General features: G+C 41.7%; 2 protein-coding genes across 4 annotated transcripts in view; both read left to right on the forward strand.

Annotated features, from left to right (window-relative positions):
• The window catches only part of RELN (reelin), a 295,831-nt gene extending 287,918 nt beyond the window's left edge, over positions 1-7,913 (forward strand). The window contains exons 64-65 of one of the 2 annotated variants that reach the window (XM_074903370.1): positions 1,515-1,520; positions 6,785-7,913. In XM_074903370.1, the coding sequence (XP_074759471.1) occupies positions 1,515-1,520; positions 6,785-6,881 (103 nt within the window). In that variant the 3' untranslated portion in view covers positions 6,882-7,913. The remainder of the gene's footprint in view (positions 1-1,514; positions 1,521-6,784) is intronic. The other variant, XM_074903369.1, reaches the window with a different exon arrangement.
• A 7,450-nt stretch (positions 7,914-15,363) lies between these two features.
• SLC26A5 (solute carrier family 26 member 5) overlaps positions 15,364-22,254 on the forward strand; it is a 39,502-nt gene continuing 32,611 nt past the window's right edge. The window contains exon 1 of one of the 2 annotated variants that reach the window (XM_074903372.1): positions 15,364-15,469. The gene's annotated coding sequence lies outside the window, so the exon portion shown is untranslated. Of the gene's footprint in view, positions 15,499-22,254 lie in introns of both variants that reach the window. The other variant, XM_074903371.1, reaches the window with a different exon arrangement.

Genomic DNA, 22,254 nt, shown 5'->3' on the forward strand with positions numbered 1-22,254 from the left:
CTCTCACCAGCAAACATGTTTTCAGGGTCCAATTTCTTTGTTTCCTTTGCTCCCAAAATATTTTGCTGGGGCAAAAATTAACCTGCAGATTATATGTGAATACAAAATACCTGGCAGTGATAAGAAAGGCCACTGAGGATGCTTTTCTATGTTACTTAAAATCATTTAACTTTTGAATGAATTATCTGAACCACTCATTAAAACATAGTATCATTAAGACTGCAAATGGTGCTTAAACTGAGCACCTCTTTCAAACAGGTGAAACACAATACCTGCTTTGACTATGTTATACGTTAAATTGATCTTGCCAACTAATTGCTTGCCAACTTATTTTAACAATGGTTGATGTCTATGCTGTGGTGGAGAGAGGATACTAGTTGGCAAGTTCTCCAGTCCCTTTTAAAGCTAGTGCCAATTATTCCTTGTCAGTGCAGCATTTTTTCTCTCCATTTGTAAAGAAAGCTTTAGGCACAACTCTCACATGTTCTATGTGGCTCTTCTTAGGATAAAAAAATATTTTACCCCAGACTTAAGAAAGGGTATTTTTCTGTGCCCCTGTACTTCTGCCCTAAGAAGAGCCCATGTCCAACTCTGCATTTCATTTGCACATTGTTTTTCTCTGGAAGCACAGCTCTCAGCCTGTCTGCTGCACAGATACCATGCACCTTTTTGCATGTGCACTTGGAACTGCCATTTCTTTGTGTATAGGGCAGGCCCTCACAGAACTCTCACAAACTCAATTCTGGTCAAAGGTATTGAGAACTAAAGGATAATGATAAGATGAACACTAAGGGTCTGATGTTGCTTTCTTTGCACCCCAAAACTCAGTATGTGATCCAAAGGAATTTGAGTTGTGCAAGGAATGCAAGAAATCTTATCCCCACCTACTATTTTATGGTTAACTGTTGGATTACTGAATGACTCCCTCCATAGCCATTACTCCATGCTCTTCATTGTCAAGATATTCTCACATTTTTGGCACAAATGATTTAGTAAGAAGTTATGTTGCATTTGATGCAAACAATGTTTATCCTTATTTTGCAACATTAAAATACAAATTATATATTCTAGCTCTAACAAGGAGTGCTCATGTGGAAAAGCATTTTCATCTGCTTCATTTTTTTAGTAAAAAGCAATGATTTGAAAAATGCATTTAAATTAAAGTATCAGCATATTTATAATAAAGAACACAAATAGTTCAAACATTAGGTAATTATGTGAATATTCACAACATTTATGCCAAATTTAATATGATGCAGTTTGTGCTTTTATGACATTTTTATTATGTTTCTAAAAAGTGCATGCTGAATTTTATAGAAAATAAAAATATAAATATTGGTTTGAAGTATCAGGAAATAATTTGTTCAATTTTTATTTTCAAAAGAGATGAAAAGTCCTATATTGCCTCTAAACCTCATCAGGGTTTTATGACTAATCACAGTGCTGCATGCATTGAAAGGCATTTTCTAACTTGTGTTGTATTTCATTGTTTGCTGTCATTGGTTTTACACTAGAATAAGGTAAGTACTTCCCTGAATCAATATCAGATGTACATTTCTGTTAAAGCTACAGCTCCTTCCTGGAGTTTTGTCAGTGATGGGTTGGTGGAAAATCATTTGTACTCTGACATGTGTCACGTAGCTCCTGAGGGCCCTGTTCCTGCAGCTCTTCCCCAGGGAGCACTGGGGGAAGTTAAACTCAGCAGAAAGCATGCAGCAGCTCACCCCATACCACAGCGGGAATTTCACTGAGCCTGCAGCGAGAAGGACTTCTCCTTCTCCTGTGGTGCAATGAGACCTGCCAATGGAGAGCACCCAGCACATTGCATGGGCAACCTCTCAACTCCAAAGAGGAATTCCCACTTTCTCATAATTAATGACCACAGAGCTGAAGCCACAGCCAGGTAGTGTATGTCAGTGAATCTGCATAGTGGCCCTTAGACACACAGCCAAGCGTTTCCCGGGTAGTTGTTTTGTTTCTTGTAACTCTGCTGCTTCGTGCTGTCACAGTTAATAGATACCACTAACCAACATAGTTACTGAGCTCTGGGTTCAAATCTTGACCTCACCAAAGCCAAAGAACATGTGTCATTGATATGGGCCATCAGGACTCCAGTCAGAGCACATCACTTTTCTTATTATAGTACCTTCCAAAAAAGCATTTGTAATTCACCCTCAGAATTTGCCCCAAGCCTAGTCCTGAGAGGCATGCCTTTGCTGTTTCCTAAGGCTTTGTTCATGTTCATTTTGTTATCCAAATATTATTGTTTCTATTTGGTTCCTACTGTGTCCTGTCAATTAAAACCATGGAAAAAATGAACGATATTAGTATTACTGGTTTTTTTACTGCATATTTTCATTCCATTTAGCTATGTTCTATTTTCATAAATTTTAAACTGCAGACTTGTAGTTCAAACTGTGCTTTAGGAAGCGTGTAATAACCAGAATGCTTTATTAAAGACTAAAGACCCGGAGTGACTCCTTTGCATAAATTGCTTCACTGTAGGTATTTATTGAACATGCCCTAGACAGAATTTTGTTCTTCTGTATTGTCTGCATATTGTTTTCATCTAACTAGTATAACTCCAGTGACTTCACTGGAACGTTATTTAGGGTTTCCTACACAAATTGGACTATTATCTTCTATTTATTTTTTAATAATGCACTCAAAACTGTTGAACAAATTACACAGTAGTTGCTCCTATTAATTGCTTTTTTGCTGCTTGCTCCATAAGCAATATACAGATAACTATTTTGGATCTGTACTTTTCTGATTTACTGATGGTTCAGTGAATGCACAGAAAAGGCAGAAGGCTCAGGAGATGCTGACCTGTTCATTGCACACTTGCAAAGCAGCCTTCACGTTGCCACTGATAATCCAGACAAAAATTCCCTCCACACCCTCCATTATGGAAGGGGTGTCTATTCATAATATAGTTTGATGCTGCCTGGCATACTTTGGGTACACCAAACAACAAAACAACTGCAAAATTACGGTAAATCCTTCTATCAGGCTATGAAAATAGAAATTAAATTTGTTATTAATAGTATTGAAAGCATTCTTAAATCCACCAAATGCAAGAAATGCCTAACTATTCCTGCAAATTATATTACATAATTCTTATCGTGATCTATAAAGCGCTATTGATCTCTCTTATACAGTGCTTGCCTTCTACCAATATATAAAATTAATTCAGAGAAATAAATGTAGACCTGCTCTGACTTTATGCATACCAGACTATACATATTATACAATACGATATGATGCTATAATACATAGGGTACACATATTTACCTGTAGCAAGAGTGAAAATCATGCTGTTTTCTATAGCAAGCATACAGTTTTTATGTGGCATCCAACTAGTAGTTGGAAAGTCTATCATAGACACTGGTGAGGACAAGTTTGAACCATGTCAGTGCAAGTGAAGAAAATAACCATTTAGTTCTTGAGAATTTAGATTTCTCTCATTTTTCACACACTTTACTGCTCTGGTATTCAGTGTAAGACATAAAGATATGTTTCTTTGTAACTTCTTGATCATCTTATAAAATAACAGAACAGAATGATATACATAAAAAATAAGTAAATCTCTTTTAAGTTATTAGGTAACCCTTTCTTTGTTGCTTTTTTCAATTCTTTCTTTTTGTTGTTTTTTTTCTTTGTTCATTGTTTTAAACATCTTCATCATAACTTTAAGTCCAGATACAAAAGGGTTAGGCACTGAAGTGAAACAGAGGGCAGGTGCACATAGCAGTGTCCAAAAAGAGTCCTGAAAATCTCTGCTGAGCTGTGGCTGAATGTGAGCAGACCAAAGGCAAGAGGGAGATGGGGGAACACAAAGGTCCCTGGGCTAAAGACTGTAGCTCAGCATGTACACCTGCTGTCCAAGTCTTGCCCAAGCTGAGGGTCTCACAGCCAAGCTCAGTCCTAAACTTAACCAGGTCCAGAAATGGCAATTTTTTCAGCCAAACACATCGACAGGCTCTGTTTGGTGCCATGTACCAAGAGCAATGCCCCACAAAGTTGGGCTGTGTTTTCTCCCAGGACCTTCTCTACTGTATTTTGGCTGCAAAGTAGCCTTCTCCCAGCAGATAGGTGCTCCATCCTCACTTCACGGTTAGGATGCTCTCCTGAGAGGCAGGATGTCACCTTGAAGGCCCTGTGTCTAAAGAATCACCCACTTCACAGGCAATGGAAATTAAAGGGAAGCAAGATTAAGACCTCCTTCAAGCCTTGTGACCAATGGCAGCCACTTTCAGAAGTGGGTTCAGGGTCATGATTTCCCTCCTGCCTTCCTCAGTGAGGCACTCAGCACTGGAGTGAGGGTGATATTCCACTGAGATGACTACAGCACCAGAATAAAGACTGATCTTCAAAGCTTCTTTGCACTTGAGCTACCAAGTGGCATTAAAACTATATAAACTCACCACTGTCACTCTCTCACACAAAATTCTTACAAATCAGCACAGATCTTTCTTTTTCACTTGAAGAAGTCAGGTGAAAGTCAGGACAAGTCAACCTCAAACATGAACCCCTCTCTCAATTGCCAAATACTCTAGAGCTCTGCCTTAGAGTGCCAAAAGCTGTACCAAGTCTAGACCGTTTGCTTTCATTGTCACCGAGAACTGGACTTTGTTTCATTCTTGCATGAACATAGCAGTGGCAAAACAAACCAAAAAAAAAATCTTGAAGCCTTGGAAAACCAGTCAGGAAGTGACTTGGAATTGATTAGGGGTTTATAATCTAGATTTTGACACAACTGCTTTTCTTTAATTTAGTCAATCATGTTCTAGATTAGCTGTTGAAAAGTGTATAACTTTGTTATACAGGTTTTTTTAGATTAAATTAGCATACTACAGCAAAAGCTATTGTTGCCTATGGAGGACTATATGTATTTTGCAAAGCATGCAATTATTCCTTTTTCCTAAGGGCCACATTCACTAAAACTAAGCTTATGCACTACAGAGGGAAGTATGACTGATTACAGTATGAGTATATACTTCTTACTCACAGAGAAAACTCACAAGTGAAAACCTGCCTTGCACACACAAATGGGAGATTTGAGAGTAATGTCTACTGCAGGCCTCTACTTCACAGATCACCTTTAAAATCTGATAGACTTCTTGGTTTGGAAGGTCCTGGTAATATCCAGTCCCTTGGAGTAGAGATGCTTAAGTCAGGCATCCTTCTCCCACTGCAAGATGAAGCTAGAAAGCAGAAGAACCTAAGTAGGCATGGAGGATTAGGAGAGGGAGTCAGAAATTAGCCCAGAACTGCACAGATTCACTATGATTTTGCAGCTTCTTTCCCCTGAAACCAAAAGAAAATTTGGTGTCGCAGTTACCAGCAGTTCCTCTTTACGCTTGTTGAACTTGTCCATGGTGTCTGCATGGTTAATGCTGTGCTCTGATCTTTTAAAGAAACTGCATCATCTGACTGCATCAATGGGAGTATCCTGTATGCCATTTTTCCATGTGGAGAAAGGAGGTCAGGTGGCTCTAAAAACTAGAATCTGGAAGCAGTATGCGATACTATTTTTATTTTTAAAAGTAGTTCTCCAATCAGAAGATCTTTCCCATGCCCTAGGACTCTACAGTGCAGAGTATAAGTCACTGTCTCTCTTATAGCAACATCTCAGCTGCTTTAAACATTACTCTGGTGAAGTGTACTGCAAGTTGTAGATCTAAGAGGAGAGACATCCTTTACTGGAACTTCAGAATACACAAACCTTTTAATTCCCATGTAATTCCGAGCGCAGTCTGGCTGTAGATCTATGTAGACCTGTATTTGTGTGCATTGCACTAGAGGCTTGGATATGTATGTAAACAGACCAATGTACAACCAGACGGAGCACTGTGGGTGTTCTGCAGTCCCCTGACACAGCAGAGGCAGTAAGGGGTCTGTGGTGCTGCACAAGCAGTTCTCTCCAAGGTGTATGCAAGTCTGTATAGGCCATAAGTAGGCTGACAAGGATGCACCACATATGTCACAGCTCCATTTCCAAATCTGCTGAAATTTGGAAACTGAAAGTGGGATCCAGCCCTTAGGAGTTAGATGGGTTTCAGGTACTAAAGTCTGAGACAGCTGTCTTGTCCACCACTGCCCTCTCATGGTTCTTTCTTCCCTCAGTGGGAGAAGTAGAAATCTTTGTTGCATAGGATGAGTCTTGTCCTCCAGGTGGGTCTTCTGAACAAGTGTCCTTTCTACAATTAGGCTGTAGTCAGGCTGTCTCTTGCCTGATCTCCTCCCAGATGTGATGATTGTATTTCTTATTTCCCAGACTTTTCTTCAGTGTTGCATGGGAGTGTATAGTCTGCATTGTCTGCATAAAACTGTTGCACTTCACTTCCTATATGGTAAAAGTGGCAGATAATGAAATGGAGTAAAGCTTTTCTTGTTCTCAAGATAAAGCAGTTAATGACTGAAGCCAGAAGGATAACTGAAGTATAAAGCCACTGTAGAGAAATGCCCTGTATTGAGAGGGTATGATGTGCATACCGCTTTAGTGAATCTGGCCCTAGGCAGCACAAGTTTTCATTAGCTGAAAGATCTTAACCTTTCCCTAAGATCATGAATTGTAAATAAATGTAAAGTGGGACAGATTCTCAATGGCCTTGTACCTTGCTGTTGTACAAAGCGTGCACGTCACAGCTTTACACAGGTCTGAAAGGTCATGCAAGGACAAAGAAGAATCTGTCCCACTAGCTCACTGCTCCAGAATAATTTAAAGTACATATAAAAGAAACTGACATGCTTCTCTTCCTCCACCCTTTGATTTTAACAGCACTCGCAAACAAAATTACATGATGAATTTTTCACGGCAACATGGGCTCAGGCATTTCTACAACAGAAGACGAAGGTCACTTAGACGATATCCATGAAGAAACGAGAAATTTATATTTTTTCCTCCCAACATGTGATGTGTTGCTTTCCATTCTTTAAATCTAGCACTGCATCTGGTATCAGGACTTTTCTGCAACTGGCTTGATGAATAATGAAAGCCTTTCTCAAGACAGAGTGTACACCACTTTTTCGCACTGTGAACTAATGAGAAGTGACTTATTTTCTCATAGGTAAATGTTTTAATGTTGATGTGTCTGTGAAAATTGTGATCTGTTGTAATATCAGTTACAGTGGCAGTATTGGAAGTAAGCAACTAATTCTGTTTAACATGAAAAAAGTTTAAGCACAAAGACTTTTCAGATTTTATGTTTAAAAAAACCTACATACTAAGTACAGAATTTAACATTTTTTGTCACATAGGTATTTAAGTGCACTGTATTTCAGCTGTGTCATTTTATATGATTAAGTTATCGTTGTTTGTCCTCTTTGTATTCTCCTCTACAACATGACACATTGGCACTGTATTTACTTGTTTTGTTGTTGTAATATTTTTGCTGCTGATTTTTGGGCTATTTACCTTCTGACAAAATGTATTAAAAAAATCAAAGTACCTAATCAAGAAGATAATTGCAAAAGTAGTTGTAAAGGCATTGATATCCTTTGGTCTTATTCTTTGATATGTCTGTTGGTTAGCATTGTTTTGTGGATAAAAAAAAGAATGCTTGACATTAAACCTTTTTCTACTAAGGAGTTGTGGATAAAGCCCCATAAAGAAGTTCCCAGTTCCCTGTCTAAATGTAGTCAGTTCTCTGCAACTGATTTACTTACAGTAACTGCCATTTGGTGTCTGTAGTAATGAAGTGATTTGTAAACAGTGAATGTTTCATCGTGTTCTCTTTGGTGTTTGTTTCTATTGCGGGTCATGTTTGTATCTTCTGATAAAGTTGTATCTACACCAGCAACGTTATAATGCCCCTATAGCCCTAAACTGTCCATTATCATAAATAAAATGCTTCACTTTATGGTGAACCAAGCTAAAGATCCATGCTTCAATAAAAATGTCAACAAAGGATTCTGATGTTAGACTTTTCAAGTCATGAAGGCTTTATGTGAAATCATAAACCAAATTCTTTCACTAAATACCTAGATTCTAACACAAATATCAATGGTATTTTCTAATATTTAGTACATCACACTTAACAGCACTTAGCAAGTAACACAAACCAAGAGGTCTTCCCAGTCCCACCTGTGGGCATAATATCATCGTTGGAACAGGTCCTGGTGCAAGGAATGAAACAGGACCATGGACCAATGCACATTCTCACTTGACTTTATCTGCAAACCCAATATTCAATGTGCAAATTGGGGTTTGCAAGCTCTGAGGACTACTGTGTAGCACATAAGGAACCTGGTTCAAAACAGATGAATTTGTTAGTTCTTAGAATCACAGAATCATTTAGACTGGAAAAGACCCTTAAGATCATCAAGTCCCACCTTAAACCTAACGCTGGCAAGTCCACCCCTAAGCCATGTCCCTAAGCACCACATCTACACATCTTTTAAACACCTCCAGGGATGGTGTCAACCACTTCTCTGGGCAGCCTGTTCCATGCTTGACAATCCTTTCAGTGAAGAAATTTTTCCTAATATCCAATCTAAACCTCCCCTGGCATAACTTGAGGCCATTTCCTCTTGTCCTATCACTTGTTACTTGGGAAAAGAGACCACCACACATCTTGCTACAACCTCCTTTCAGGTAGTTGTAGCGAGCGATAAGGTCTCCCCTGAGGGTCTGTTTCTCCAGGCTAAACAACCCCAGTTTCCTCAGCTGCTCCTCATCAGAGAGAATTATCATATATACTTGCTATGCTTTTACATCATGTACCTCTGCTTCTGGCACTGTACCAGTCTGAACCAGAATGGTGTTTGTTACACATCCATCCTCAGCCACCTAAGATGTGTTTAATTTTTAAGAGCTTTTTAATCAAAGGTACCTGAGCAGTGCAGGATAAAAGGAGGTCATTCACTGACCAACTAGTCAAAACCTTGGCTTGGTCAAAATTACGCAACAGACCTGGAAACTTACTGCAACAGCCCAGCCTCCTGCAGCTGCAAACTCACCATACTGTTCTGGAGAACCAAAGCTTGAAACAAGATAAAGGATCTATTCAGAGAAAGAGCAGGAAGAAAAAGAATGAGGTTATTAAAGAATATAATAGCTTAATGTTTGGGCAAGAGATCTAAAATATTGTAATAAAAGTTTCGCCCATTGAACAAACAAGATATAAATGCTCCTATTTTTAAAGATAATTTTATTTGCCCTAATATGTCAATAGATGGATGATATTTCAATCTGAACTGGATGTGCAGCTAATGTGTTGCTAGGGAATTCATTTATTTTAAAGACTTTAGATACAATGAGGCACTTAATCTGACTTCTTTTTCCAGGTAAGAGACCAGCATAACCAGAGAAGCTGCTTTTCCCAATTGTATTCATTTGCTTTGAGTAACATAGGTAATCATGACTACTGAGGAATCCCATGAAGCATTTCTCCAGAACTTACTACAAACTGTGCAGAGGCTTTTCTCAAGAAAATCATCCTCTCTGGTAGATTTCCAAGTGACCTTGCCATCTGCCCTTTCCAGATTCTAGGAAGTCCTTCATTTTTTTCCATTCCTACAGCGTACAAGGTAGCATGCACATATGGCACGTTCAGCATATGTGCTGTTTTATTTTTCCTCCCATATGACTGAAAACAATGAGTCATCTGACATTATATAGTTGTTAAAATAGCAAGGGTGACATAGCGCATAATCAATGGCAATAAAACAGTGACACTGCTATAAAATGTACTAATAAGCTTATTTACTGGTATAAAACTTTGGCAGGCTAACTATAAAAATTAATACTTTTAGTATGCCTTATAGTCTTCCTCATTTCTCCCATCAGCTCACTAACCCATGTTTCAGTAGAATAAGGAGAACATAGGAGAAATTAAATAAAAATACAGGAAGATGAAGCTCAGACCTGCTGGAATTCCTGGAGTAACCAAAACATGGAGATTGCATAATTTTGCCTAAATGTTCTTCTTTTGAGCTTGCTTCATCCAAAAGTGACAACACTACCTTAATGGGAGGAAATGGGCAGAGCACAAGTATTTTGAAGGACCGAATCAGACTCGGTATGAACTTGACAATTTAGAGAAATACATAGAAATGAAATAACATAGCAAACACATCCAAGGACAAAACATTGCCAAAGAGCAAGGTACTGTCACACAAAGTGGGTAAACACCTTGCTAGGCAGCAAAACTATAGGGGGAGAATCAACAGCTTAAAGGCGTTTAAAAAATGCCATCTTTCACTGTATCAGTAGAAGCATTTATGGTAAAACACAGTAAATATCCATACGGTTGCCAGTGCTGGTAAAGTAGATAGCAGTTGTCAGCTGTTGAGCCCTTCACTTAAATACAAGTAATGTAAATACAAGTAATGTAAACAAGTTGGAGAGATTGCAGAGTACAGCAGCAGAAACAAGACCCTTGAAACCATGAACTTCTAAGTAGAGAGAGTTAGTTTGTTTAGTCTAGAAAGGAAAACACTTGGAAAGAGACAGGACAACAGCCATAAACATGGATCTATGTTTTATTTACTTGCTAACCCTTCAGGGCAAATGTCACTGGGTGGAAATGTTGCCACAGCATCACCTCATCATTTACCCATCAGTGGGGAATGGGGTTTGGTTATTATCCAAGCAGGAAGCTGGTGTGGGGCCCTGTGACCCCTGCTGATGGATGCAGGAATGACGCTGCGCAAGCAGCAAGGTACAGCAGATAAACCCCACTCAGTTCAGCTCTGTAGCAAGGCTTGACTAAAAATGCCTCAACAATGGAGTAACAGGAACAAGCTGGCTGTAGAGGGGAGCTACCTTAATCCTCAGCTGGTGAGGGAGCCTCAAACCCAAATGAGATCAGCATCAGCAAAAGGGCTTGCCTACCTTAAGTGTGGCCCTAAAGAGCTCTTCAAGGACTGTTCGCAATCTGGAGCAGCTGAGACCACACGACCGACTGCGGCACATCTCCCGGGAAGGAGCGGACAGAGCACCCACCAGCCGCAGGTGGTGGATCTGCTGCTAGAAGAAACAATCATGAGGTCTGAGGCTGCAAAAGTCATATGGGTGACGTGGACAAAGTGCCTAGTGGTCTCTTGTGTTACTGATGGTTTATGACTGTTGTTTTTTTCTTTCCCATGTTCTTCTTGGTTCAGCTGAAAAGACCAACCTGGCATCAAGCCTAAGGACTTAGGCCTGTACATAGCTAATTACCACAGTGCCTGATGGGGGGAGTTTGAGATGGTACCCAGCAAGAAGGGGCCCAGTAAAAATGGTATTCCAGGAACGGAGGAATATTGTGGTGGAGGATGCTGTTAAATGCTGAATCTGTATTTCTTTTGAAAGAAAACAAGTTTGTTAATCTTCTTTAGGAAAAAATAAAAGGATGTGGTTGTGCTTTTGAGCTGTGCTGCTCAGGGGGGTATCTGTGGAAGTTAGTGGCAAAGGAGCTATTTCAGAGGGCTCAGCTGCTTCCCTGATTGCCTCTGGGCCAAAGGCAGGACTCTGGGAGGTTCTGGGCAGTCACAGGTTTCCGGGCTGCTTCTGCATTAGGATGCTATTGCTGATACCTGAAGAGCTGGCTGATAGACCCAGGTCCCTCTTTCCCTACACACTGACTGTGCACATACATTCCAGCCTTCTGCTGATACCATAATTGCTCCAAATGTGCTAGAAACAGCATGTGCAAAGCCTTTCAACTGGTTTATATTCATGACTGGACATTCAACTTAGCTCATTTCATATCAGACTTCTCTTGAGGGACTTGAGTTCAGCTACTTTAAAGAAACTCTGCATGGTAAAAAGGAAAATGTCCTAATGTTTGGGCCTCTGCTAGTATAATTGTGTTATTGTGGACAATAACAAAGTTTGACATGACTAATGTATCTGTATAAGATGTGGGCAGCAACTAATTAACAGGAGCACTTCAAGAACCAAGCCAACTGCCACTGAAATCAGTGGGGAAATCCCTGTGCATCTAAATGCATTTCACTGCAATTTGGAAATGTCCACCTCAACTTTACTAATTCAGCTGGTTTGACCCGTCCTAGGACCTACGTAAGACTCCATGGTCAAATATATACAGGGCTTTTTCTGACTTAGGAAGTTGTCTCATTATTGGAACTCTGTGTAGTTAGGGAGCAGCTAGGAGCGACCCAGTCCATGGAGCCCATCTGACCCAGTTTGCTAATTTGGGATGTCCATGCCAATGAGACAACCAGAAGAGTCAGAAGCCTCACATTCCCCAGCCCCTCAGCTAGCTCCTGTACCCATACTCACTATCAGTGGTTGTTTGAGGACTTGGGATCTAAACAGCCCAATGACTGGAGCTCTAAGAAGCTGTGAGCATAGAACTGGCCTTTGACAGTGCCCCCCTGCTTTCCTTACACTACTGGAGAGCAATGGCTCCTGCTGCTCCACTCTCCGCAAGCCAGATGAGCCCTCAAAGCTCACACTGGCCTGTCTGTCATCACACAGCTTCAGTGGTGTGTGTGCCATTAACTAATTTCCCCCAATTATCCTCCACGGGAGCTTTTTTAGTCTCTCTAATTGTCTATATTGTTTATTCTGTATTAATTTCCCCTCCCTTTTTTGTTTTGACAAAAAAAATCCTCTTTTCATTTTGTTCCTACTGGGTTCAGCATTGTATTAATCCCTGCCCTCCTCACAGAGCTGAAGAACTGAAGCATCTTTTACCATTTTAGACAACGCTGGAAAGAAGCAATAAAAAGAACTATTAACCTTCTCAGTGGGTTATGCTAAAATATAAAAATATGCACAAGAAATTAAAACCAGCTTGTATTTAAATGCAACCATTGACACAATTAGTGTAATATAATCCACAGTGTGGTTTACTGTAACATATCGAAATGATTTGTGTCTTTATGGATTTTTCTAGCAGCAAACCTGCTGTTCCCATGTTTGTTTCCAGCTTTCTCCTCTTTGTGCGGGGTTGTAGTGGTTTGAGCCCAGAGAGCAACTGAGCACCACGCAGCTGCTAACTCACCCCTTCCCCCTCAGGAATGGGAAGGAGAAAATAAAGGCTCCAGAAATGAGATAAGAATAGGGAGGGATAACTTACCCATTATGGTCTGGGCAAAAGACAAGATTCCTTAGGGGAAGAAAAAAGAACATCACTTCAGTTCAAACACTAAAAACACCACCACAGACTGAGTGAGACAGTGAGAAGCCTTATCACATCTTAAAAACACCTCCTCTACCTCCTTCCCTCCCTTCTACCCAGCTCATATTTGTTCCCAGTCTCTCTACCTCTTCCCCCCAGCGGTGCAGGAATGGGGGTTACAGTCACTCCTGCTGCTTCTTCCTCCTCAGGGGGAGGGCTCCTTGCATTCTCACCCACTTCAGCATGGTTCCCCTCTCACAGGAGACAGTCCTCCACAAACTTTCTCTGACATGAGCCCTTCCCACAGCCGCTCCCATGCTGCCTCAGCAAGAGTCACCCCCGCATGTTTCAGTCCTCCCAGCACTGAACTACAACAGCGGGGGCTTCTTCCCACAGAGTCCCGGTCTTCTTTGGGCACAGCCGCCTGCTCCCGTGTGGGGTCCTCCATGGGCTGCAGGCGAGTCTCTGCTCCACCAGTGACTTCCATGGTGGCAGGTGGGTCGGCCCTGCCATCTCACCGTGGGATACAGGGGGGGCTCTGCTCCAGTACGCCTCTCCCCCTTCTCCTCCTTCCAGTGACTTTGGTGTTTGCAGTGGTGTCCTCCTCACAACTCCAACTCTTCCCAGGTTCCCCTTCTTAAATACATTATCACAGAGGTGCAGCCACCATCGCTAATCGGCTCGGCCTTGGCCAGAGGTGGGTCCGACTTGGAGCCGGGGGAGCTTCAAGAAGCTTCTCACAGGAGCCATGGCTATGCCCCCCTCCCCCGCTACCAAAAACCCTGCCACACGTACAAACCCAGCCCAAGGGCGTATCAGCACAGGTCTGCCTGTGGTATGTTATTGCAATATATACTTAAACGGTAATAAATCATTTCAGAATTTCAGTACATCAGTGGTGATGCCACACCTTCGTAAGGTAATTACACCTGCATTCTAATACAAGACACAGATGCCCAAGTTCAGAAAAAAAGATTTTTGGATATTTTTTAAAAAAAATTAAATTTGGATAAGTATTAAAAAAATTAAAGTACTGTATTTCAGCTTGAATTATTTTAAATTTTACTTAAATTACTCCTAAACTCTAAATTAAAGGGCTAACAGGTTAAGGAACCATTTTAAGGTTTTTAAAATAATACATGCCTGTAGACACCAGTTTTACAATTTTTTTCATGGTCTCAGTGCATAACAACTTCAAAATTTTTTTTTCCTACAGCTTTTAGATACAAAACCAAATTTCTAAGAATCTGAGAGATGGGAAAACATCTTCTTCGGGGCAAGAGATAAAGCTATCATTATGCTGGAAAACATTTATAAGTCAAAGACTGAAAGATGAGATCTATGAAGATATTTCACTACTAATTCCTGCATATTCGCAAGGAAATTGATCCCTATGTATCCTTTGCATCCCTAAAGAAATAAAAAACTACATCCAGTCATATGTGAGACCGACCACTCTGAGGCCCAGGCTGACAACGTGCTTCTCAGAGAGCAGAGCTGGCAAAAACATGCTCCTCATTAAAAAAGAAGAAAAATCATTTTAAGCCTCGAAGTGTGCAATCAACACGAAACCCTTCAGAAATTTCTGGTTTTACATTCATTTCATGACTGGCATGTCTAAGATGCCTGGTGCACACACTACATTTCTTAAAGGACGCACCGATGCCTGCTTTTTCAAATTAATTTTTAGGCAATAAATCCTGAGGCTTCTTCACCGCAATTTCAGGACCACCCGACTGGGGTTTATTTAACAAACAACGCGGCGTACCCCACGTGAGCACAACCGAAGCAGCCAGGCCGTGTCCTTATTGCATCACTGCCAGCCCGTGCCTACCCCGGGCTCACCAGCGCTCTTTTTATATTTAAGTTGCGTTTATGTTAAGTATTTCGAGTGTGCGCATACACATGCCAAAGGGAGGGCTGGGGGTGAACCGCCGCTACACCCAGCGCAGCCCGGGCGCGGGCCCCGCGCACCGGTAACGGTAACGTAACGGTGTCGGTGACGGTGAGGTGACGGTGACGGTAACGGTAACGGTGACGGTGAGGGTGAGGTGACGGTGACGGTGACGGTGACGGTAACGGTAACGGTGACGGTGACGGTACCGCCGCCGCCGGGCGGGGGCGCGCCCCTGCCCCGCGCACACGCGCGCCGCCCGGGCGGCCCCGCGGCATTCTGGGACTCGTAGGCCGCGGCGGGCGCGCGCCCGGCGGGGGCCGCGGGGGGGACTACGAGTCCCAGCCGCGCCCGCGGCCGGCGGGGGAGGAGGCGGGGGTTGGCGGGCGCTGCCTCCGCCCCGCACCCCTTGCGCTCACCTTGGGCGCGGAGGGGAGGCGGTGCGCCGCCGCCGTCGGGCGTGACTCGCCGCCGGGCTAGAAGGAGGCAGCGCCTGGAGGTGAGGGGAGCGCGGCCGGGCTGGCGGAGGTGAGCGCGGCGGGGGATCCCTCCGGGGGGGGGGGGAGTCCCGCCGTGAGGAGCCGGGTCGGGGTCGCGCTCTCCCGGTGCCTGCGGCTCCAGCTCGGTCATTGCGGGGCGGGGGGGTCTCGCACGGTGCTCCTGCCTCTCAGGGTGCCTTCCCTGCTCTCTTCGCCCCCTCTCCCCGCCGTCCCCTGCCGCCTCGCCCCGTGCCCTCCCTGCCGGGCCCCGGGGAGCTGCCGGAGCTTGGTGGGTGGCAGGAGCGGTTTAAAAGGCACTTGTCGTGAACGTGGTGCTCGGCTCGGCGCCTCACCGAGACAGCGGGGCTGGTCTGCGCCTCCTCCTCAACGCGCTCCTTAAAGCTCAGGGGCTGTCCGGACAGCAAACAGCACCCACGCTGCTGGTAACTGTTGAGATATACGCAAAACACCCGGGCTAGCTTGCAAAAGAAAAAATGGAAGGGGAAACCAGAGTAAGGTTGAGGGATCAGTCATTTCCTCGTCTAGTGACTGCAACTCGTTTGACGTTAAGCTGCCGGCTGTCAGTTTAGGTCAGAGCGACTGTCCAAGAAGTCTTGTAATAACAAGAAATAACCGTTTTGTGCCTTGTTACTAGCTTCAACGCAAAGATCTTCAAAACTTTGATTGAACTATTCCCCATCACCACCCCAGTTTTCTGGCAAAGAATAATGTGGCTTTCCCTATGTCAGTATTTTTCAACTTCTGGTCTGCGAACTGTGGGAACATTTTGAACTCCTTAGAAGGGATCAGTGAAAGCAACCAGGGAAAGCCAGCCAAAGAAGTAAGCAGGCTTAAATTTGATGTGCTGGTGCCCATACAGCTATTGCAAAACTTTTAACTGTCTGAACATTGAAATACGGTTGAAAGCTGTTTTCAGGATGCTTCAAAATTTCAGATAACCCAATGGCTGTTGCAGCAGGCATTTAGAGATAGTCCAGTAGTAAGAAGAAGGAAAAAAAATTTACTGCCATTATTTTTGCTGATGATTCAGCAGAATGTACATTCATAATTCTTCATATCTATCACAGTAACAGTTGCACATCATTGGTTTGGGTGGGGGTGACTGACAGCCTTAACAAGGATCTGGCCACTGGAATCTTTTGGCCGAAGTTTTCACAAAGGAAGACTAAAATTTTCAGACAGACTTTTAAAATGTCTTCTACTAAATATGCAATAGAATGTATTGTGGGTTAACAGGAGTCTTGATTTATATTACAGAATTTTCATGAGATGCTACTTTACTAGCTGCTGTAGAAATGGAAAAACTAAGATATTACCTGTGCTGTTTCAGAAGCAAGCACGTGTAGGTGACTTGCACTGCATTAACTCTGTGGGGATCAACTCTTGCATTGGCCTTCCTCAAGTGGTAGTAATCATGCTTTGAAATACTTGGTTTATGGCAATTCCAAGTCTTCTCAGGACATGGTAGGTGTTCCGGTTCTGCATTTAGCAGTATTCCTGAAGTGTTTTATTAACTGTCCTGCAGTGTACTGTGAAACATCTCTGAAATGGAATGGGGAAAGAGTATAGGGAGAAAATGGAGTTTCACCCATGCAAAGCTATTCTTGGTAGCTGATAAAGCATATTCATTTAAGGTAGAATTTATTCGCTTGTATAAACTTCAGGACCTTAAACTCAGCAGTCTCATGCTAAAAGCTTCACTACACTTAAAGGTATATTTGTGGGGGGAGCTGTGGCAATATTGGGTTATAACCAGAATCACATTTCATTGAAGGAAAGCTCTTAAGTCCAATAAAAAAAAACCCCTGCTACTACTTCCAGTCTTGGTTCTAAGTATATCTGTCCAGAGCTGATTTTTTTTTTTTTTTTTAATTGTACTGTACAAACTCTTTGTAGGGTAACAGTTTGCTTAAAGGCTGACATAGAGTTTAAAAAAATTGAAGATGGCTAAGCATGGTCCTGGAGTAAAGGCTTTAGGAAATGGCGAAGTCTTTGACCTCTGCCACAAACTGAGCCCAGTTTTCTGAGCAGAGTGCTAACTGAAGTGCTATGTCAGGTTCAGCCATCATATCTTAAGACTTGGAGCACCAAACAACCATCAGGTATTGCCTTTTGTTTGGAGTTTCTAGTCCATTACTGTGGTTCAAATTGTATCTTTAGCATACGATTCTTCATAGGTATAGTAGTCTGTCCAAGGATGCAGTGTTTTTAGAACTTAAATATTCCAAAACCATGTGGGAACTTGGTTATTATTTAACATGACACTTAAATCATATGATACTGAGGCACAGATGTAGCACGTGGCTGCAGTACCATTGTTCTTTTGCTAATAACTTGAGAAAGAAGAACCGAACATGTGTTTATCTGCTTTGACTAGTTTTATAATATAGACAGACCATTATTGTCTTAAACTGCTATATATTTAGACTGTACCAGTAGCCTCTGTAAACATGATCAAGACTTTTGTGCAGCCTAAAGTACTGCAGAGTCCTTTGAGCTCCCCTGCCTCTCCTGGTTTGGCTGGTCATCTGCTTGTCAACCCTGTTGGGGAGCTGCAAAGGAACTCGTGACTCTGGAGCCTGGTGATTTTTCTGTGTCTTGAGGAAGTTTTCCCCTGGAGAAAACAAGCCTCCAACTGGTGGGGGTTTTCTGTTCCATGTTTTCTCTTGTGTTAGCCCTCCCCTATGCAGGCTGTCCTAGCCATGATGGTTTGCTCAGCTTGAGCTTTGTTATGCCAGTTGTTACCAAGCTAGAAATCAGTGTGGTAGTAGCAGCTACAGGTAGTGTTGTAAACTTGACAGGATTGGCCTGCAACCAGAAATAATTAGGCCCAAACTATGTCTGATTTAATAGGCAGCTGTTAAGGCTGAATATATCATTGTTCCCCATTTGAATGCACAGGGACTGAAGTTGCATTATGGTAACTTGCCTAGCAACCTCTTAAAGGTATCCAGACAGTTTCTCAAATTGTTGTCCTATATGGTAATGTCAGATCTTTAGCCAGACAGTGGATCTCAAAGAATAATGAAATTACAATGACATTGTATCTGTGCATATACATTAGATATCAGTTTGATGATTAAATCAGAGTATGCAGAATTCCTAGAAAGAGCTTCAGCCATTCATTCTTCCTGCACTAACATTAGCACATGGGGAGAAAGCCAGAAAGCCTTTCATTCTTGTCTACTAATTATGCCATCTTATCTCCAACACTGGAATGGGTTGGTTTAATTCATAACTCAAGGTTCAGTAGCTTTCTTGGATTCCCTCATTTCTTCATAGTAGTCACTTTTTTTTCTGAGTAGCTTTGCACAGAGGTCTTTTGGCATCTCATGCGTTTCCCCATGATCCAGCGTTTCCTTCCTTCTGAATCTGATGGACTGCTGGCTGCTATTTTTTCTTCTATTTTATTGCTGATATAATTTTTCCATAAGAACTGGATTTCTAAAGCATGTGTGTTTCTGTCTGATCTATAACCTTTAGCACAAGAAGACCATGCTGAAGCTAAAATTCTCAAGCTCAAATTAGCCTAATGATTTCTCAGTTAAGTTTAATGAATTGAACACCTTCCTTATGCTGATGTGTTTCCTTCCCTAGATCTGTTAGCCAGCAGAATGTTTTTCTGCTAGGTAGTATTTCTTGATAGTCCTCCTTGATAGTATTTCTTAATATGGCTACAAGACCTGCCGATGCTATTATTTTATAGCAAGTTATCTATAGCTTTTTGCTTTTCAGAAGTATAAACAGCAGCAAAGTCCAGGTCTTGTAGTTATTTTCCATGTGTCCAGGTAATGAGAAAGCTATAGACAAACAGACAGTGTCAGGAGTTTCCATGGGTTTTACAAGTCAGCTGTACTGAAAAGATTTATATTTTATTAATAAGAGTATATGTATATGAATAACTGGCTTATATGGGAACTTGGACTGCTATTCTCAAAGACTTGCATTAACTATTTCTTTTGTTTTGTGCAGTAACAAGGTGGGAAGACCTTCCATGTGACAAAAAATAGTGTGATTACCATCTTGGAGCTTTTTGACAATGATTCTGTATTTTCACTACTGTGGTGAAGTCTCTCTTTCTCCAGCCTTCGCTAAAGAATTCTTACCAGTTTTGCACGGGCGTTGGATCAAGTTTTGGTGCTCTGCTTTGACTGTTTCCTACCATTTTGTGTGTTCAATTTTGTTTGCATTCTTGTGGTGGTGTAGGTTGGTTTGGTTTGGGGTTTTTTATTCACTAATTAATAGATTTTAACCTTTTAATTGAAAACCTGAGATTCTGACACTCAGACTGGGCTAGAGCTAAGGTCAAACTGTTCATTTTCATTTATTTTATGGAAATTGGGTTCTGAGACAGGGCTGGGACTTTGGAGAATTTAGCAGAAAATCTCTCATAACTAAAGCATAGACAGATTTTCCAATCCAAATCAAAGATTGCAGTGTCTGTCATTGGAAACATCCTTGTTGGAGTTCAGTCTGGTAGGGCCAGACCAAATTAAGGATTGAGCTGATTAGACATTACAAAACTTCAGTTTTGGGCACCTGATTTTCATGGAGCAGAATTTAAAACTCCATATACCATTCAGGAAAAAACTTGGATTGCTACTCAGAGGTGCCCACAGGCAGCTGCCTGTTCCTGTTCTCATGGAGCTCTGCTGAGCTCAGGCGTGTCTGAAGAGGCATGTCTGAAGAGTCATGTCAGGAACAAAACCACAGATCTTTCATAGATACAGGCATCTGTAATATCTTCTCTAAATACTGAAGTTTTGCTTTTGCTGTCATAATTTTATGGCATAACATAGTTAGTCATTTCCCAGACAAAGCTAGGCCTGAGTTCAATTACCACTTGAGCATGTTGTGATTTAACCCTGCATCTCGTGCTTTACTAGGATAGTGTGATAGCTACACAGCTTTGACTTAACACTGTTTTCTAAGTCCTCTCTATTTCTTTCAAGGTTTACTGTATCTTCTGTCTCTGGTCCATTTCATTGTTCAATTTGAATTTTTGCTCTATACCACTTTTCTTGTTTTCAGTTCTGGATTATGTATTTCTGGTTTGATTTCTTTGCCAGTTTTGCATTTAAACCAATGCTATGATATTTTTTTCACTATGGCATTGCAGTGCTATAGATGGTGCTGTATTTGTGTCTACATAGCTGAACAGATGGCCTGAGTCTTTAACTTACTACAGATGTAGTGAGTCTGATTTTATTTTTTTTTCCCTTCTGGGTGACATTTGTTTCTTTTGCATATGTGTTTCTGAGGGAATGTTCTTACAAGAAGTCGTCACCAGAAAATTACTCCGTGAACCTTTCTTCATTTCATTTGATGATCCTCAGCCCAGACACCCTTGTTGCTCTTCCAGTTCCTTCCTTACGGCATCCTGTTTTACTGCAATTTCTGTATGTTGTCCATCTTGTTTGATTGTTCTGTTTGGGATTGTGGAGTCATTTCTTTAGCTTGAAGGTTAGTCTTTTTACTTGTGTAGTTAAGAACAGACACAGGGCTCTTCACATTAAAATGTGAGCTCTGTCATGAGCCACAGAAGAAATGCAAAGCGATAAGGTGAGTATGCAAATAAAGTGGGGGGGTTGCTTTGAAGTACTTATCAGAGAAACTTCTCTACATGTTCATTTTGCTTACTATGAATTTTAAATATTTCAAGGAAAAGTAGCATTAGCCAGTGTTTGTGCACTCATGGCCTTTATATGTAGCTTTGGCATCAAGATATTGAGGAAAGTCATTCCCACTAGTTGGCAGTCACCTTCAGAACATGAAGCAACGCCCTTAAGTACATAGGAGACAGGAAAACGCTATCACTTGGATAATATAATCTTAACCAAGCAGCAGTTGCATAATTGGGAACAGGATCTGTCACAATCACATCCAACTTACTGCTCATGTAGGATTTGGTTTGATACCCAGTGCACAAAAGATACGCACAGAAAACATGTTATAAAGTAGTGCTAAGAATGAAATATTTATTCCAAATGCAGATCCTAACGTGGATAGAGAAGTTGAACTTCTCAAAACTAGCAGGAAGAGAGTTGCATCTTAGATAACTATTTATCATTACTACTTTCCCAGAGAGTGCCTGCCCTATGCTGAGGTTCTTTGGCTTTGTCAGAAACAAGTTCTTCAGGAATTTCTTCAGTCATGGCAATGGCTGTAGCCCATTCTGCAGAGGGGCAAATCCTTTCAGAAAGTGTTAGGAAGAGGGCCTTGTAGAGGAGACATTTCAAAACCTTGTGTTAGTTAAGTAAGGTATTTACTTGGTGCCTTGTTTTCAGCCGTGAAACTGGAATATAAATTTATAATCCCATCCTAAACCTCTCCTTCTCCCCCCCCCCCCCCCCCCCCCCAGTCATTTATTCCTGTGACCATGCAGTTTTACTGTCCTCCAGCTTCCTCTGTGACTTGAGAGGTTTGCACTGTAAACATGATGACTGAAATGATTCTGATTATAAATAACAACCTTCTGCTTTGTTTTGTTTATTTTTAGCTTGATGCAGCACTTCAGAGGCTAGTGATGTGTGTAAACATGGTTGATGAAGCAGATAAGGAGGGGGAGGACTCTTGGTGGCTTCTCTGCTGAAGGAGGTGTATCATGTAACTTCTCCCTTCCGCACAGACACTTGTTTGATGTCTGCTTGTTTCACTTTGCCAGAAGAGATGAACCAGCTGTTGGAGGTCACTGGTGCACTGAGGTCACATGAATTAAGAAATTATTCTGAGTTAGCTTGGTGCATATGCATGATCTTGATTTATGTTCTCTCCTTTGGTCATC

This window comes from Athene noctua, chromosome 3 (assembly GCF_965140245.1).
Source record: "Athene noctua chromosome 3, bAthNoc1.hap1.1, whole genome shotgun sequence".
Classification (NCBI taxonomy): Eukaryota; Metazoa; Chordata; class Aves; order Strigiformes; family Strigidae; genus Athene; species Athene noctua.